This window comes from Phodopus roborovskii, unplaced genomic scaffold, assembly GCF_943737965.1.
Source record: "Phodopus roborovskii unplaced genomic scaffold, PHOROB, whole genome shotgun sequence".
Lineage (NCBI taxonomy): Eukaryota > Metazoa > Chordata > Mammalia > Rodentia > Cricetidae > Phodopus > Phodopus roborovskii.
The window spans coordinates 20,562,088-20,580,000 of NW_026126409.1; the positions used below are offsets into that span (position 1 = coordinate 20,562,088).

Here is a 17,913-nt window from a genome sequence, read left to right on the forward strand (position 1 = left end):
ATTTGTGCCACAGCGCACATGTTGAAGTCAGAGGACAACTTGCAGGAGTCCCCCACCATGTGGGCTCTAGAATTAATCCCAGTCACCGAGCTTGGCAGTAAGCACCCTTACCTGCTGAGCCATCTCTCTTGCCCCCAGGCTCTACTTCTAGACCACTGGGAGTCTTCAAAAGAATGCTGCCATGATCATTACATCTGAGTTCACACACAGCAATCTCCTACTGCATAACTCCAGCATCTGCCTCTCTGTCTCTGTCTCTGTGTTTCTGTCTCTGTGCCTGTGTCTCTGTGTCTCTGTCTCTGTGCCTCTGTCTCTGTCTCTCTGTGTATGTGTCTCTGTCTCTGTGCCTGTGTCTCTGTCTCTGTGCCTGTGTCTCTGTGCCTGTGTCTCTGTCTTTCTGTGCCTGTATCTCTGTCTTTCTGTGCCTGTGTCTCTGTCTCTGTGCCTGTGTCTCTGTGCCTGTGTCTCTATGCCTGTGTCTCTGTCTCTGTGCCTGTGTCTCTGTGCCTGTGTCTCTGTCTCTGTGCCTGTGTCTCTGTCTCTCTGTGCCTGTGTCTCTGTCTCTGTCTCTGTGCCTGTGTCTCTGTCTCTGTGTCTCTGTATCTCTCTGTGCCTCTGTCGCTGTCTCTCTGTCTGTCTCTCTGTCTATGCCTCTATCTGAGTCTCTGTGTCTCTATCTCTCTGTTTGCCTCTCTTTCCCGAGCGCACAGGCACATACACTCACAGACTCACACTCACACAGACTCACACACAAACTCACACACACACACCAGCAGCATTATTTAAAATGCCATTCTTTCAATTCAGAGCAGCAAATGTGCTTTCACAAACATCAGAGCACCTTCCCATCTGTTCTGAAGATGAAGCCAATACCAATATGAAACCTCTTGCTCTTCTGAGTCTTTCTACATTTATATTTTCCCATTAAATGTTATTTTAAAAGTTAAAGAACTAACATTTACACATCCAGTGGTCAGAGCTCAATAATGACACATTTTAAATTTGCTCTGAGACTGTGAGGGCAGCACAGAAAAGAAATACAACTCACGCTGTCCAGATAGTTTGCTAGGCGGATCATCTCTTCTCTCACAGCAGTCTGGTTTTTCCCCATCATGTCATACTGAAAACACAAAGGAGGAAAAACACACTCACAAAGCAGCAAAACAGTAAAGATGTCTACAATCCCCTACACTAAAGAACATCTAGACACTTACCAAGATTTCAAATGAACCAGTTTCATTGTGGTGGCTGGAATGAGAATGTCTCCATAGTCTTGGGCATTTGAACACTTGCTCCCCAGCCAATACAGCTGTTTGGGGAGGTGAATAGGTGGGGACTTGCTGGGGGAAGTATGTCCCTAGAGGCAGGTTTTATAAGTAAAATCTCCCCACCACTTCAGTTTATTCTCTCTGCTTTGAGCTCCTGATTGAGCTGTGAGCTCTTAGCTCTTAGCTCCATCCACCATGTCTGCTACCCCCACCATTAGGATCTAACTTTCAGGAAACATAAACCAGAATAAACTTCTTCTCTAAGTTGCCTTGGTCATGACACTTTATCACAGCAAAAATAATAATAATAATAATAATACACTAAGGGATACATTTTAGTGGTAAACAAGAAAAGAATGATAAATCACAATAATGATGAGATGCATTGAAGTCTTAATTTCCTTCAAATGTGTGTAACTGTAGAATAAATTTTCTTCTCAGTTATTTTATTGATTTTAATGGCAAAGTATTCTCAAGATTTCACAAAGGTATAATCTTTAAAAGCTTAGATAATAGAATAAAAAATTAATAGAGTTCCTAATTTTTATCTCTTAGGCTAATGACATCAACAATAAACTATTTCTAGACTCTAGGCTAAAGTAATAATGAGAGATTAGTCCAGGATCATGAGCTCAAAAATGTTATGTGCTTAGTGATACATAGAAATTTTACCACATTAAACCAAGTATTTAAGAGCCCTTTGTTTGTATCTGGCTAAATTTGCATGCCTATTTTAATGTTATTTTAAACAACCTACTTGCTAACAAAAAGAAAAGCTTACTGAGTTTGTGACTTTTCTCCATGACAAAAGTCTTAACAACAGAATCTGGTTGTATCTGTCTAGCCAGACTCTGCATTTAACAGAGCTTAATGGAAATGGAACTTTATTCTGAACCATTTTCTATACTAGTATAACCAGTCTATCTGGAGAGAATGACAGGGAAAAACACTTTCAATTTCTATTTCTGCCACTTGTCCAAAACACTCCACAGAACCTTTCGGTCACTTCTGGGCCTGGGTTCACACTGGCTCGCCTCCCCTTGCTTCCTTCCAGTAACAAGTGATCATAAACAGGCAGAGTACACATGTAGCTGACCAACCAGGGCTTTTACCAACCTACACACAACAAGGGACTTCTAAAACCAGGAAGAAGGATCTCCAAAATGTTCTCTGCAGCCTGCCCATCAAATCATGTCTATAAATAGTTTCTCATACACACAAAAACATAGAAGTCACCTGGAACATTTTCAGTCATCTACATTGTAAATTATTTAGGAGCCACGTCAGGGACTGATGATCTCAGAGCAACTGAGAAGGACACAGTACCTCTCACAAGGAAAACAAATATTGAAAGTGTCCAGCTGCTACTCTGCACCCTGAAAATAATAATTGCTTCTACAGCATGCCAGGACCCGAGCCTGGTCTCTTAGAGTGAGGAAGACATCTCTGAAACAGCAAAAAGCAAGTCAACCTCACAGGGCCACACCCAACTGTCCTGGCTTATAGCCACAGCCTGTCAAGTAGTCTGAAAAGGGTGACAATCACTGCAAAGAGTGGAGTTACACTGTGGATACAGCTAAGCTAAGCGGGCATGAGTACACGCCCATAATTCCAGTACTCAGGAGACTGGGGCTGGAAGGTTAGGAGCTTAAGACATAGCAAACCCCATCTCAAAATAGATAGGTAGGTAGGTAAGGTAGATAGGTAGGTAGGCAAACTGACAGGTAGGTAGACAGACAGACAAACTGACTGACTGACTGATAAATAAATGCACTATGTTAGTTTTGAGATTACCATGTTTGTATTTCCTTCATAAGGTATTCACTTCTCAACTGTTTTTTTATGAACAAAGAAAAAAGTCAGAAATTCCTACCCTTTCCTTGTCTACAACAATGAACAGCTCCACATAGCGGGTCTGCGGGAGTACAGCTCTTCTTCTCTGTTAAAACACAAGCACAAGAACAGTTTCTTATGAGGCTAGACACATTTCCTATGAGCAATGCTCAGACCTAAGATCTAGTCATGTGACTTCACATCTGCTAAAAACAGTATAAACTGTTTTACTTAGCATACCCATGTCAATAACAAGTGTTAGCTATTTGTTTTGTACTAACAAGAAAAACTAAACATAAAATGGGTTACCAATGTCTTCAAAAGAGCAGAATCACTGATTTTTTTTTTAATTGAAGCACATATAATACACCTTTTAAAGGGAAACCTAATTACCATGGTAAGACAGGGGGAAAAAAGACACCTACTGAAATGTGAGAGAAAAAGATGGAGCAGGGTCACCAATGTAAAAATGTGTCTTTACTTATGTCCTTTTATAGAAACTCATGCAAAACAGAATAAGCTAGTGCCTAACTGCTCTCGAGTGCAAAGGACATCTTACCTCCCCAGCATGTGGCACCTTGTCACTCATGGAGAAGGAGTACCCTGCAGCTGAGGTAAGCTGGCCCTGGAACCATGGCTGCCAATGGCCCCACATCTCAAGCAGCCGGGGGAATCCTCAAGAACCCTCAAAAGCAGGGACCTGAGTGTCCTTGAACGGTACCTGAGGTAATAATGATCTTGAATCTCTACCTCTCTCTCCTTTTCTCTTTATCAAAGTGAAACCTCTGCTGCTCCCCTGGCTGCAGTGCAGTGATTGCACAGCAGTGCCTAAGAGGACCACTGCCTAAGACTTAAGCCCTCTTTAAAATGCAGACTGCCCTTCTCTCAGTTGCTCACATGCCCTGGTTCTGATCACAATACCTGGCATGGATCTGGGAAAAGACAACAAACACCACTTTAGTGTGAAAAGCAAGGATTTCTTAAAAACAGTCTGAGGCCCAAAGAGTGAGTGAAATTCTCCTTACGCGCAGCAGCTGAGTCACACTTGGGTGTTCTTGTGGGTCCTCCTTTGTGGCCTCCTTCTCTAGGTCCCTGTTAGAAACTCCACATCTCAGAGGCTCCTGGTGGACATCATCCATTGGGTAAAATATGTGCTCAAAGTTCGAGCTGTTGTACAGAGGTTCAATTCCAAAACTGGCATTCTCAAAATGCAGCAATCCTCTGCAGGTTTCGGAACACAAACCATCGTCAAACAAAAAGAGATATACAGGAGAATCAGAGCTGAATTCTAGTCTCTAACACACAGAAGGACACTACAGTGCAGCAGGCTTCAGAGTCCCGCCGGCACACATAAATGTCAGTTTTGGGCCCTCCACTTACTCAGCTCCAACATGAGGCGTGCAGAGCAGCTGGGAGGGAAGGTGGCAGCCAGTTTGACCCAGAATGTGATTTCTATGAGCCCAGAGACTCTTGGCAGGTCATTTATCCTTTGCCTTATACAGAATCTACATTTGTTCCTATTAAGTTATTTAATGTGCACAAAATACTTAGACTACTTCCTGGCAGACAGCAACTATTTACTAATGCTGTTTCTTAAATGAAGACAATGGCAATTGTCATCTACAGTTGATTTGAGAATGGAAAGTAGTATCCATTAGTTCCATTGATTGGGATAGTTCCACATCCCAGGCCTCCAATGCCTGTAACAGCAGCGCTACTATAAGTGGCGTGTGACAGCAGGATTTCTCTGGACCTTATTTACTTATATGAATATAATAATCTGCTTATCTGAATATGATTTAAAAAACAAGCTCTTTTTCTGTCACTGTGACCCTTACATGAAATAAAACAGGAGAAAATCTTAAAATGTGCTATAGAAACTTAAAATGTATTTTGTTTCAAATAGCAATTTTTTTATAGTCTCAAAAAAATTAAATTCTCCCATTGGACAACTGATCAATTACTAAGTTTTTCTAAACAAATATTCCAAGAGTACCTGAGGCACAACTGGAACAGTCTTTAGTAACCTCAAAGCAAAATCCAACTTCATTTAACACCAAAAGAACCCATCTGGAATGGGGAGGAGAGGCAAGGACAGAAAGAGGGGAGAGAAGGCAGAGACTCCTCACCTGAGTCCAGAGCAGACACTCACAGCAACGGCTGAACTGTGCACTCCCTCCACGTAGCCCCGATAATGACAATGATTCTAAATGAAAAACATGCGCTTCAAATGCTGCTGTGAGGCCCAAACCTGTCAGGACACTACAAAGCTAACCACATTCCTGAGACAGGAGGAAGGAGCTAGAGCTCCAGGACAGCCTGGGCTACACAGTTAGACCCTTTGCAAAAATAATAATAATAATATCATCTAGGTGCAATGAAAAGAAAGACTAAAAGCCTTTACTACTTTAATAAACAATTTAAGCCAGGCAGTGGTGGTATACACCTTTAATCCCAGCACCTGGGAGGCAGAGGCTGGCCAACCTCATTGAGAGTTCCAGGACAGTCAGAACTGTTACACAGAGAAACCCTGTCTTGAAAAACATAAAAATGATGATAATGATAATAATCAAAGTAATAATAATCTTCTACATGAAAAGATATACATAAAACCCTCAAAAAAAACCCAAAAGGAATATTTTAAGTTATATAACAAAGGGTTACTATTCCTACATATAAAGAGCTCTTAAATCGGAGGTTCTCAACCTGTGAATCTTGACTGTTGTAATTTTAAAAAGAGGGGTATGAAAGAAAAATACCATGTGACAGAGCTTGGGTGGACAGGTTTTATTAGGGGAAAGGGAATGGAAAAGGGGGAGAGGAGAAGGGAGACTGGCCTCTGGGGACAGGAGTGACAGAGAAGGAGGGACATGACAGGGACAGAGAGACGGGGAGAGAGAAAGAGGAGAGAGGAAGATGGGAGGTGGGCAGGGCCCTTTTAAAAGGGAACAGAGTAAATATGCACAGGTGGTGCTCTTAGTGGCTGCAGCTGAGGGGGTATCCTGTGGGAACCCCAAGGGCAGGCCAGCACGGGACACCTGAATGCTAACAGCCCCTTGGGGTCTGAACAACCCTTTCACAGGAGCCCCTATCAGAAAATCTACAAAGACACTTACTTACATGGCAGAGCTTCAGCAGCCCTCTACATAAGAAAGAACCCCTGAATCCACACCATACAATAAGAGAACATCACCATGAGACAACCATCAGGAACAACTGATTTAAGGCAAATGCTGAATATGGAACTGCTGAACAAAAACTTAAAGGTGGAGGGATTTACACAACTCTAATTTTGAAGGTAAAAATAGTAACTTTTCCCAGTAATTACTTTCCCAAGGATAATCTCCTAGGGAAATTGGTTAAGCTGACTCCTTAACCAATCACTGACCAGCAGGACCTGGACAGGATGTGTCACTAATAAGACACTGAGTACCAACAGTACCAACAGGTGACCCTGAATCCATCAGCCTGATGACATCTGTCTAATAATTTGCTTTATGAAGTATTTCCACTCTAAATAGTTCTGCTGCAGGTACCTTATCTACATAGGCAGATCTGCCAAGAAAGACCTAATACCTTCAATTTAATTAAAATGTCATTAATGGGATGAAAGCCTGCAGTCTGTCAACACACTTAGGCACACTTTTGTCACATACCCTTGCTCTCTATCCAGTCCCACAGAAAAACATTAACAAAAGGCCATCTGTTCCAAGGCCAAAGGGACTTTGTCCCAGGTCACTGCATGTTTTTCAAGCTTGTACAATTCTCCTAAACTTTACTTATTGCTCTCTTGAAGTTCCACTCCTACAGGAAACAGGGTATTTGAGTTCTAGAGCGTGCTAGGCTAGCTACAACCACACTGATTTCTTCCATACTGTAGCCCTTCCCTTTTGTGTGTTAATAAATCTGTATTTGCTTTCTCCTATTGAATCCCCATCAGTTCATTCCAGCAAACTGTCAGAGAGAAACTTTCCCTTCACCAGCATAGTTCTCAAAACACAACAAATTGTGTTTGCAAGTTTACAAAACTGGTAATCACACTGCTAGGCTGCAATGCATAGTAAAGAAACGCCTGGTGTGCACCACACTGAAGCATACAGACTCAAGGAAAGTCTGGCTCAAAAGAGCAAAGCAGGCTGCTATAGAACAGCCCACTAGCCCAGGGCCCAGGGAGCCTTGGCAATCCATCCTCAGAGAGAAGGAAGGGCATCAGTGCCCAAGGAGGCAGAGCTGTGAGAAATTCTACTGAGTCCTAAGATAATCCCAAAGTCCTCAGGCGTCATGATCACCCAGTTTTCTTATTATTAAAAATGGCCTTGTGAGAGGCAGAAAACAGCTTTATTAATTGCTTCAATCTTAACAAGCAGAATCCCAAAGGAAAACATTTAAAGTTTATAAATTTACATATAAATTGTGTGTTGTAGACAATACCATGTCATTGTAAGGGGCAATCTAGCCACATGCAAAGAAATGAGTGTCTAAGTTTTACCTTGTATTTCAAATTTATTGATATACTTTCATTTACCTGAACAATATTCGACAATCAAGAAATAATTGAAATACCCCATGTTGATACCTGATATATTTCAAACACCTAGCAAAAAACTACCTTTCTATAAAGCTTAAATTATTGAAGTTTCTATACAATTGAAATCTATTTTTGAAATTTTAAGTAGATAGCCTTTTAATAATAATAACAGTTACATTTGTTTATAAATTGTTGGACTATCTCTTGTAAAGTTCCCCAGTAACTCCATGAAGTCACAGCTACTATGTCCGTGTTAAAGTAAAGATACTAAAGTATAACAAGTTGGTACAGCCTCACCAAAGAATAAACACGGAGCCAGAATTCAAGCTTAAACAGCATCTGTATGGGGAGGAAGCTCCACAAAGAACAGTAAAAGCTCAAAGGTATCAACTGTGATCTTCGGCTTCTTACCATAGCAATCTCTAGATGGATGATGAAATGGATGGATTATCTTTTATCTGGAATATACTACAATGTACATTTAATCTCTTCTACTAGCTTCCTATTAGATAATGCAAAGTCACTAAGATAAAGAAATCAGATAGTGGAAAAGAAATAGGGCAAAGTCAGCATTTCCTTATGTTTTTGTATGGTGCAAACTAAAGAATTTGCTTCCAGTTCTTCTGAAGAATGCAACAAAAACACATCACTGATTCCATCTAACAAGGCATTACAAAGTTCAAGCGAAACAAGAACATGGTCAGTAGGAATGAAGACTCATGAAAACTATTGCAAAAGAAAAAGTTTGCAATGCCTAAGTGCCCAGGGGACTATAAAACACTCCTCCTGAGCAAAACTAGAAATGTTTATGCTCTGAGAAGAAAAGACACCACCAGGCCAGGTCGGCACCTGCCAAGTACTTGGAGAATTCCAGGCCAGCTCTGTCCCCAAGAGTGTTCTGTTCCCTGACACAGAGAGGACCACACCTCTTCAGGAATGAAATATCAGCAAAAAGAATCAAAACATGTAACAGCAAACCGATGTGGTTTTGCTGGACATGAATAACAAAAGGAAGGTATGCTTTTAAATATTAATATTTTACCAAAACAGTAGAACCTTCCATCTTCAAAATATCACTCTTCCCCTTTACAACCAATAAGGACTGTCATTAGAGAGATAGTTATTTTCCCATCTTTTAAACACGAATCTTTCTTTGTTTGTTTTGGTTTTATTGTTTGTTTTATACAGCCCAGGCTGGCCTCAAACTCACAGAGATCCACCTGCCTCTGCACCTCTGCCCTTTGCCCCTCTTCCCATCTGCCCCTCTGCCTCTGCCTCCCGAGTGCTGGGTTTAAAGGTGTGCACCATCACCTCCTGGCTTTAACCTCAAATCTTAACTAATGAGTGCACTTAAGCTGTATGGTATGGATCAGTCTCCTCCAGGGCCATCATATATGGGTGTGCAAAATGTCCTGTGGGGCTGGCAACAGGGCAGTCCTGGAATCCTGACAAGAACACACTTTAAACTCTGTAAAGTATCAAGAGGAGCAGAAGGTACCTGTACACTGGGGCGGTCAGAGAGCAGAGCGCCTTCCTCATCGTAGGTATAGACTACAAAGTCATTAGGTAAAAGGTCTCTGGAAGAGAAGTAAAAGAAATGTGTCAGTATCAACAGCCTAGGGCACAGCTCATAAGAAGTAATTCCCAGAAACGGGAGGCAGGGCTTCATTTTTAAAAACCTTTTACCTGATCCATCTTTTTTAAAGAAAGTTCTACTATGAAAGTAAAAGCTAATAAACAGACTTGAGCTTCAAACAGTAGTTGAGCAATGTAAAGGCATGATTTGCTCTCTTGACAGAAGATGTTAACCCTAACAAACCGTGTTCTTACATTTTTCTGCTATAAGTTACAAGAAAAGAACAAGTGAGGCTGCTTGAAACTTACATTTGTTCAAGAAAAGTATTTTATATCCCTTTCTACAAAGTACTGTGTATACAAGAAACATTCACTGCCTTAACCTAAGTATGAAGACAAACACCTGCTGTCAATTGTTAAGGCAATGTGAGAACAACAGTGTAATCCAAGGCAAAGCAACCTTCTCTCACACCGACTGCAGCAGCCTGAGGTGATCTCCAGGCCTTGTGGGAAATCAGGGATGCAGGAAGCATTGTGTACTTGAAGATGCCCAAGACCAACTGACCCTTCTGTCCAGAGATGGACAGACTGATGGTCTTCACCCCGTGTCACTGCTTACCCTGATGACTTCAGCTACATAACCACCATGGCACAGAAAACCCTTGGTGAAACTCTGTCCCTGCTCATGGCCTCAAATCTGGAGGCAAAGCAATCCCTGTCACTAAGACAAGACCCTGGAGTACTTGAAGCTCCAAGACTCCTGAGCATTCTTTGTCCCATGTGTGTGTCTTTGGTGAAGATGTCTTCTCCATGAGCAGCGTTTAAAGGAGCCTATGTGTTGTGATTTAAGAAAAGCAGTGTTTGAGAGAAAGACGCCAAGGACAGGTTCAAACATAGGAGTCTTTTTCTAGGGAAAGGGGTCATATAAAGGGGAAAGGGGAGGGGTAAACCAGCCTCCAGAGACAGGAGCAGCAGTAGAGAGGAGAGAGGAACAGAAGGGAGAGAAAGAAAGAGAAGGATGGGAGAGGTGGGCAGGGTCCTTTTAAAAGGGAACGTAGTGTGCACAGGTGGTGCTTAGTGGTTGCAGCTGAGGGCGTGTCCTGTTGGAACCCCAAGAACAAGCCAGTACACTTTTCATAAGCTGACCTGAATGGGCACTGGAGGCTATACAAACATACACACACACACACACACACACACACACACACACACACCCCACACATCCTTCACACACTCACACATACCATACCACTCATACCATAATCCTTCACACACATACATACCCCACACCACACACACACCACACATCCTTCACACACACACACACACACACACACCCTTCATTCTCCCTAAAGGTGAATTTGAAAATAATTAAACTATATATGCCTGGCTTCTGTCTGCATATTCCTCTTGGAAGTCAACACCTGTCCAGCCATAGCATGAATTCTTGTGGGCTTCAGGTGCAGGCCTACCCTTTGCATCAGTGTCAGCAATAACTAAATCTGCTGATTCCAGGGTTCAGACTCCACTAAGCATTATCTACACAGAAAATTGATCAATATAATGTTGAGGGGAAAACATAATTAAAAAGGCAATGTAAATGAAATTTCTTACATGTTTCTTTCCAAATGAATAATATGCTGTTTTCCTTGAGCCTCGATGATATAAGACACCTAAAGGCACAGAAGAGGAAAAAAGCAATAATAAGACACCATCTTGTAAATTACTTTTAAACAAGAGGCAGGAAAGTTCATTCTAAATTAAAATAACTTGGCAATGACTGCAACCATTTACAGAAAGTTTCTTAGGTAATATATGTTCTATTCATCTGTCTCCCTTTAATACCTGATCATAGAAAATCACCTACACATGTATCTCCTCTTTTTTAATTTGTTTTAGATTTATTTATTTAATTATTTAATTTGGGGGGGGGGCTCTCTTCAAACACCACAGCCAACAGAGTGTCAATCTGCAAGAGGCAAGAAGGAAGTTAGGTTCAACATGACTCAGTAGCTGGAATTAGTTTAAACTTTGAGAGTTAGGCCTCAGGCAGTTTATTTTAGGCATATTTAAGCACGACACAATTTGGAAAAAAGTTTCCTGGTGATAACTAACTCAATCCTATGTGCACAACAAAGCTTAAGACTACATAGAAACTTTTTAAAGTACACGTGACATTGTCCATAAAGATGGGTTCTACAGATTGACTACACGTGACATCTTAAGAGTCTAGGGGAGGGTCTGGTGTGGTCTCTGTCATACAGATAGTGTGAAGGTCACCAGGCCATAAACCACCTCCACTCCCAGCCTCCTGGGCAGGTGGTCTCCATCTTTGAGATATTTAACATGCCTGGTTTCCCTAGTGCTTACCTGTGAGCACAAGGACTTCCTTGCCTCCTACATTATTTTACATACATGCATGTATCTGTGTATGAATACCATGTGTGTGCCTGGTGTCCTTGAGTTCAGAACTGGAGCTGGATTATGGATGGTTGTGAGCTAATGTGTGGGTGCTGGGAACTGACCCCAGCTAGAAGCTTTCTCTCTAACCCCAGTTGCCTGCTCTTCATAAACATGTTCATGAATCAGCTGTGACTTTGGGAATTACTTTTCAGTGCATCCACACTTGAGTTCTTCTTCTGTTTAAGTAAGTTTCAGGAGATCATCCAGTTATACAGAAGTGCACAGGAAATGCCCGGTCTCTCATGACCTCTGCGGTTTATCTCATCAACCCTAACACAACCCACACTTTCTCCTCCTGCCAACAGAACTCTGTCTGGGGTGAGAACACATCACACACAGACGTGGCAATCTCTCAAGCAGCAGTGATAAGTGTCTTACAACTGAAGGCATCTTAGAGTTAGTTAATTATTTAGATGACTCTGACTTTCTCATCTTCAAGCTCAGGGGACCCTTTACCTCAAACAACTTCTCTATTCTAATACAGGACAAACTATTGACCTTAAGGTCATGTACGAGGGCTTGGTCCCAAGGAGAGCACCACTGGGCAGTACAAATGATCCAAATGTACATGGTTACCCCATTAACAACAGAAGAAGTTCCCCCAATGAGAAATTAACACTTGATTTTCTTATAAACAGTTAATCAGCATATAAAGTATCTGATATTGAAACTATTTACTACCTGAAACAACCATTGCTGCAAATATTGCCTTTCATCAAGAAAAGAAAGAACTGTAAAATAGTCATAGTTCTGGAGAGAACTCACCTGCTTTGAACTGGGCCTCAGGGCTTCCCTTCTTTCTCTAGTTAATCTCCAAGGAGTTATAATTTCATAAGAAGAAAGATGCTTTGTCTGCAGGTCTGCAGCAAAAAGAACAACAAGCATAACAAAGTGAACCTGAAAAACCTATGCAGTACCAAAATACTGAAAATAAAAACTGAGTGTTCAGTTGGGTGTAATGCTGCACAGTTTTAATCCCAGCAATTGGGAGGCAGAGGCAGCAGGATCTCTGTGAGTTCAAGGCCAGCCTGATCTACAGAGATCCTTTCCAGGACAGCTGGAGATACACAACAAGACCCCATTTTGGGGGGGAAAAATTAAGTGTTAAGTCATCGGGAAAAACATCACATGAGAATTATGTGACTTTTCAAATTTTTTTATTTTTTATTATTATTCTATTTTACAGGTGTTTTGGTTGCATGTATGTCTGTGCCCCATGTGCACCCATGGTGCCCACAGAGATCAGGTGAGGACCCACTGTAAGTGGAGCTAAGGAGAGTTGTGAGCCACCATGTGGGTATTGAATCAAAAATGGGTCCTCTGGAAGAGCAGTCAATGCTCTTAACTGATGAGCCATCCCTCCAGACGCTCTTGTGATTGATATATATATATATTTTTTTTCATTCATTCCTAGATAAGGCTGAGAGTGAAAATATTTCCTTTAAAAAAGGTACCAGTCTGTATCCAAACAGTATGTGTATGTGTGTTAAAACAATCACTTCCAAACATTTTGCATCTGAATACTCTAGCCCTTTTCCTCAACATGAAGAAAAGAAGATGAGATTTAATATGGCAGAGTGCCAGGCTAGGGCTCAGTGCATGTACTCATCTCTTACTCCCTCCTATGCATCTTGAATGACACCCTAAGAGAGTTTCTAAACACTGGATACAAATGATAAGGGTAAAATACCTTTAATATCTAAAGGGTCAACTCTAATATTTACTAACAATGGACCAACTGTCTCATATGGCTAACACCATGAGTCCATCAGAAGAAAAATTTACACGAAAACTATTAACAGTTAAGAACTCTAGTCATGCATGCTTAGATTCTAAAGTTACCTATAAAACCAAATGTCTTAGTTTGGGTTTCTATTGCTGTAAAGAGACACCATGACCATAGCAACTCTTATAAGGAAACCATTTAATTGTGGTGGCTCATTTACAGTCCAGAGGTTTAGTCTATTATTGTAATGCAAGAAGCAAGGCAGCATGAAGACAGACATGATGCTGTAAAAGGAGCTAAGAGTTCTTACATCTTAACTCACAGGCAACAGAAAAGGTCTGCGACATTGGGCATGGCTTGAGCATATGTGAACCCTCAAAGCCTGCCTTCACAGTAACATACTTCCTCCAACAAAGCCACGCCCACCTCCTAATAGTGCCACTCCCTTTGGAGGCCGTTTTCTTCCAAACCACCACACAGAGTACAACCAGAACTGAAAGATAGGGCCAGACATGGTAGTACACTCATCAATCCAGTGCGTCATGACCACTTTGGGAATCAAATGACTGTTTGATGGGTTGGCTAAGACCATCTTGCATATCATTTATTTATATTACAATTCATAACAACAGCAAAAGTAGCTATGAAGTAGCAATGAAGATAATTTTATGGTAGGGGTCACCACAACATGAAGAACTGCATTAAAGAATCACACACAACATTAGGAAGGTTGAGAACCACTGCTTCCAGCACTTAGGAAGCAGAGACAGATCTGAGTTCAAGATCTGCCAGGAATAAAAAGCCCTATCAGAAAAAACAAAAAACAAACAAACAAACAAAAACCACAAACTGAACAATAAATTGTAGTGGGATATTCACTTTGTCTCCTTCTGTGGCACTGACCACCACTGAAGGGTGGAGCCAGGGGAGGAAGTGACTGGTGGAGCTAGGTCTGAGGAGCCACGAACGCTCTCTTGCTGGTGGGACAGGGAGAGGAGAGCATCTGGTGGAACTTGCTGGTGTTCATCTGTCTAGGTTGTAAGTTATTTTTCCCTGAATCTGTTTATCCTGATCCTTATTAAACCGCAATCATAAATCATGTTGGATGTAGCCTCTCCTCTCAATGAGTCCAATGCAAAATATCTTTCCCTTCCAGTATCATCACTAAGGGCATAACAATTCTTTTCCAGTGTTTTTATTGTTGTTTGTTGCTTTTGAGATAAGATCTCACTAGTTACTCAAGATAACCTTAAACTCATGACTCTGTGGCCCTCGCTGTCTTCCCGTGAGATTACAGGAACTCACCACCACACCCAACAGCCATGGGGAAAGTTCTTTCAGTGGAGTATGATGAAGGATGGTCACTGGCCACCAGTAGGGGAGCTTCAGAGCTGAATGCCAAGGAAGGGGCACAGCTGCATCTCACTAAGCCACAAGAAGGGACTCGGGGAACATCACAAATTTAAAAAGCCTCACAATCAAATGCAATATATGGGCCTGTTTGGATCCCTGTTAAAATGAATAAACTGAGGAAACTGAGAAAGCTTGGGAGATTTAGACACAGTAAATGTTTGATGATCTTGAGGAGTTATTACATTATTACTGTGCTTAAGGATTTGTGATTTAGTGATTCATCCTGACTATTCTGTGTTAAAATAATGTGTCTAGATACATTAAAATAGAAGTGAACTTGAGGAAGGAAATACACAGAAAACAAGATTAAACCTGGAAAATGCAAGCATTACAAGGAGCTCACTTCTTTTCTTCTGTTCTTTTGTATGTTTAATAACTTCTAAAATAATATAATTAAGTGGTTACCTATAACCATGGATGAAAAAAAAAAGACTAAAACTTCTGCTGCATACAATTATAATTACAAAATACTATACTTGGGCTGGCAAGATAGTTCAGCTGGTGGAAGACTTGCTGTCCAGCCTGACGACAACCTGAGTTGATTCCTAGGACCCATATGGTGGAAAACAAGAACCGACTGGCAAAAGTTATACTCTGATCTCCCCAACCATACACAAGTAAATGTAATTTTAAGATGTAATACTGTATTTATATACTGTAAACTGTGCCTCTAAAATGCCTTAAGCATGTAAATAGCCTAAATCAATGAACCAATCTTTAATGTATTTCCCATGTGTGGCAGGGTAGAAGTATATTTCCTACAGTGTGTGTCTGCAGTGTCTGAGCCATTTTTACAATGACATGTATGTTGCTCTTTGAGGTTAAAAAAGCAGTAAGAGTTTCCTTTCCAAAACAAAGGACCTGCTCAAGTGCTCACCATGATTACCTGGCATCTCTGCCTGTCATTTCTAAGGTCTTTTCCAGATGCTAGAGATCAACCCTGGGAGTTGCACAAAAGGAAAGGCTCTCCATATGAGCTGCCTTCACTACCTCACACCTCAGGTATGGACTGGCCCCATGTCCTCCAATGCTGTCTGCATCTCATTCACATTAACTGCCCTGTCCCTCAGCCTTCTCACATACAGATTTGGATGAACTATTGCATCTAACTTTTTCCAAGTTGACACTGTATAGAAAAAAAAAACAAAACAAAACTGTAGCTCAGGATTTTAAGACATCAACAGGAAAACATGAGTTATGTCAGGTCCAATACTAAGAGTATTCCAACTGCTCTCCACCACTCTCTTAGGCATTCCAATTTATACTATGATGAACTAACACCCAGATATTTTGTCATTTGGGAAGAATTTTTTTAAAAAAAATAGTCTTTTGATATGCTACCTACTAGGCAGAAATACCCATAATCCTAAATATACTGAGGTTTGAGACTATTTCTTCACCTAAAGTTAAGTTCTTCAATTACCTCCAGTCTTCTCCAATTCCTAAAACATACGACTAAATAGTATTCTTAAACCTTAAAAACCTCCTCCTGCATCAGTAACCTGTCCCACTGCTACAATAGTCACTCTGGGAGTGTGGCAAGATAAACACAACACTGTAGTTGAACAATAAATTCTTTGTGACCAAAGGTAAACTATATTCCAGAAAAAGATTGCAAAATGTTAGCGTTGGGGGCTGAGGGGCAATGTATAAGAAAGTGGGAATGGGTATGAGAAGGATTAGGCAGAAATATGATCAAAGTAGATTGTAAGAAATTTTCAAAGAATTCTTTAAAGTAAACCAGAAGCCAGAAGGGAAGGACAAGCCTATAATCCCAGCACTCAGGGGACATGGGTACAGTAAAGTTCAAAGTTCAGCTTCAGCCACAAAACAAGTTTGAAGCCAGCCTGAGCTAGAGACCTAACTAAAAAAGAAGGGTGGGGGAATGGCTTATTTTTCTCCAACTTCCTGCCATGACTCATTATTTCAAAGAAAAAGTTTAAGCAATTCCCTACAGATAAGAACATATATGCTGACAGACTCAGTTCACGGATACAGGAGAGAGTGAACCACAGGCAACTAAATGAAAACATTTGCACTACAATTCAGAAGTGAACTTCTCAAAGAGAAAAATATGAAACACTTCAAAAGAACAGAATTTGAAGATCTAATGTGCAGGCAGACATTTCAAGAGTTCTCTATCCAAAACAGGTTCTGTGACTTTCTAAGGTTATCTGCCTCCTTTAAGAGGAAAAGTCAGGTGTTCTGTCTTCTAAGGGATATTTTACCTGGATGGCTACAGGGAACAATAAAAGCTAGATACAAGAATAGAAACTAGGCCAGGAGTAGTGGCACAGTCTTTAATCCCAGCACTTGGGAGGCAGAGGCAAGCAGGGCTTGGTGAGCTTGAGGCCAGTCTGGTCTACACAGAATTCCTGAACAGCCAGAGCTACACAGTGAGGCCCTGTCTCAAAACAACAACAAACATATATATTACATATTTTTGTCAACTAGGAACCTATCAGAAAACATTTTATATATTTATATGTATATATATATATACACTACCATACGTATGTATATACATATATGTATGCATACATATGGTAAAATGTTCTTTCTCTGATTCCCATTTTAAAATAATTTGTTTCATAAAACAAATGTCACAATCATTTGTGGCTTTTTAAGGTTTCAAAACTATAGCACGTCTCTATTTAGTTCTTATTCTGACACTGACTTCTTTCAAAGGTTCCACCTCCTGAATCGAACCCACCCACAAAATAAGCCATGGACTTCATTATTTTGATGTGTATTATTTCAAAAGAATACACACTAACTACAAGGGATTCCTTGTTCCAATTTTTTTCTTTTCAAAATTCTTATCTCTGGTTTCTTTTTTCTTATCTCCAGCTCCTGCATGGATTTTCCCTAATTCTTCTAATCTATGCTTCTTCCCGTGGGAACCAAAATGCCATTTCTCTCATTTTACTGTAAAGGAAGCGACATAACCTTCTTAACCCTGGCATTATGGGCTGGGAAACCCTTGGTTGTGTTGTGGGTCATCCTGTGCAGTGTAGGGGTGTCTAGTAGCACCCTGGCCTCCACCCTTCAGATGCCAGCAATGCTGGTTCTGACCACTAAAGGGTCCCTCGTGCCTGCAGGGGTAG

General features: G+C 41.0%; 1 protein-coding gene across 1 annotated transcript in view; it reads right to left on the minus strand.

The window, feature by feature from the left end:
- Positions 1-17,913, minus strand: part of Adam9 (ADAM metallopeptidase domain 9) — a 70,063-nt gene that overhangs the window by 46,428 nt on the left and 5,722 nt on the right. Inside the window, exons 2-8 of the mRNA XM_051182173.1 lie at positions 12,433-12,527; positions 10,819-10,877; positions 9,128-9,206; positions 5,231-5,307; positions 4,127-4,322; positions 3,142-3,207; positions 1,049-1,120 (exon numbers count right to left, since the gene is read on the minus strand). Of these exons, the coding sequence (XP_051038130.1) occupies positions 1,049-1,120; positions 3,142-3,207; positions 4,127-4,322; positions 5,231-5,307; positions 9,128-9,206; positions 10,819-10,877; positions 12,433-12,527 (644 nt within the window). The remainder of the gene's footprint in view (positions 1-1,048; positions 1,121-3,141; positions 3,208-4,126; positions 4,323-5,230; positions 5,308-9,127; positions 9,207-10,818; positions 10,878-12,432; positions 12,528-17,913) is intronic.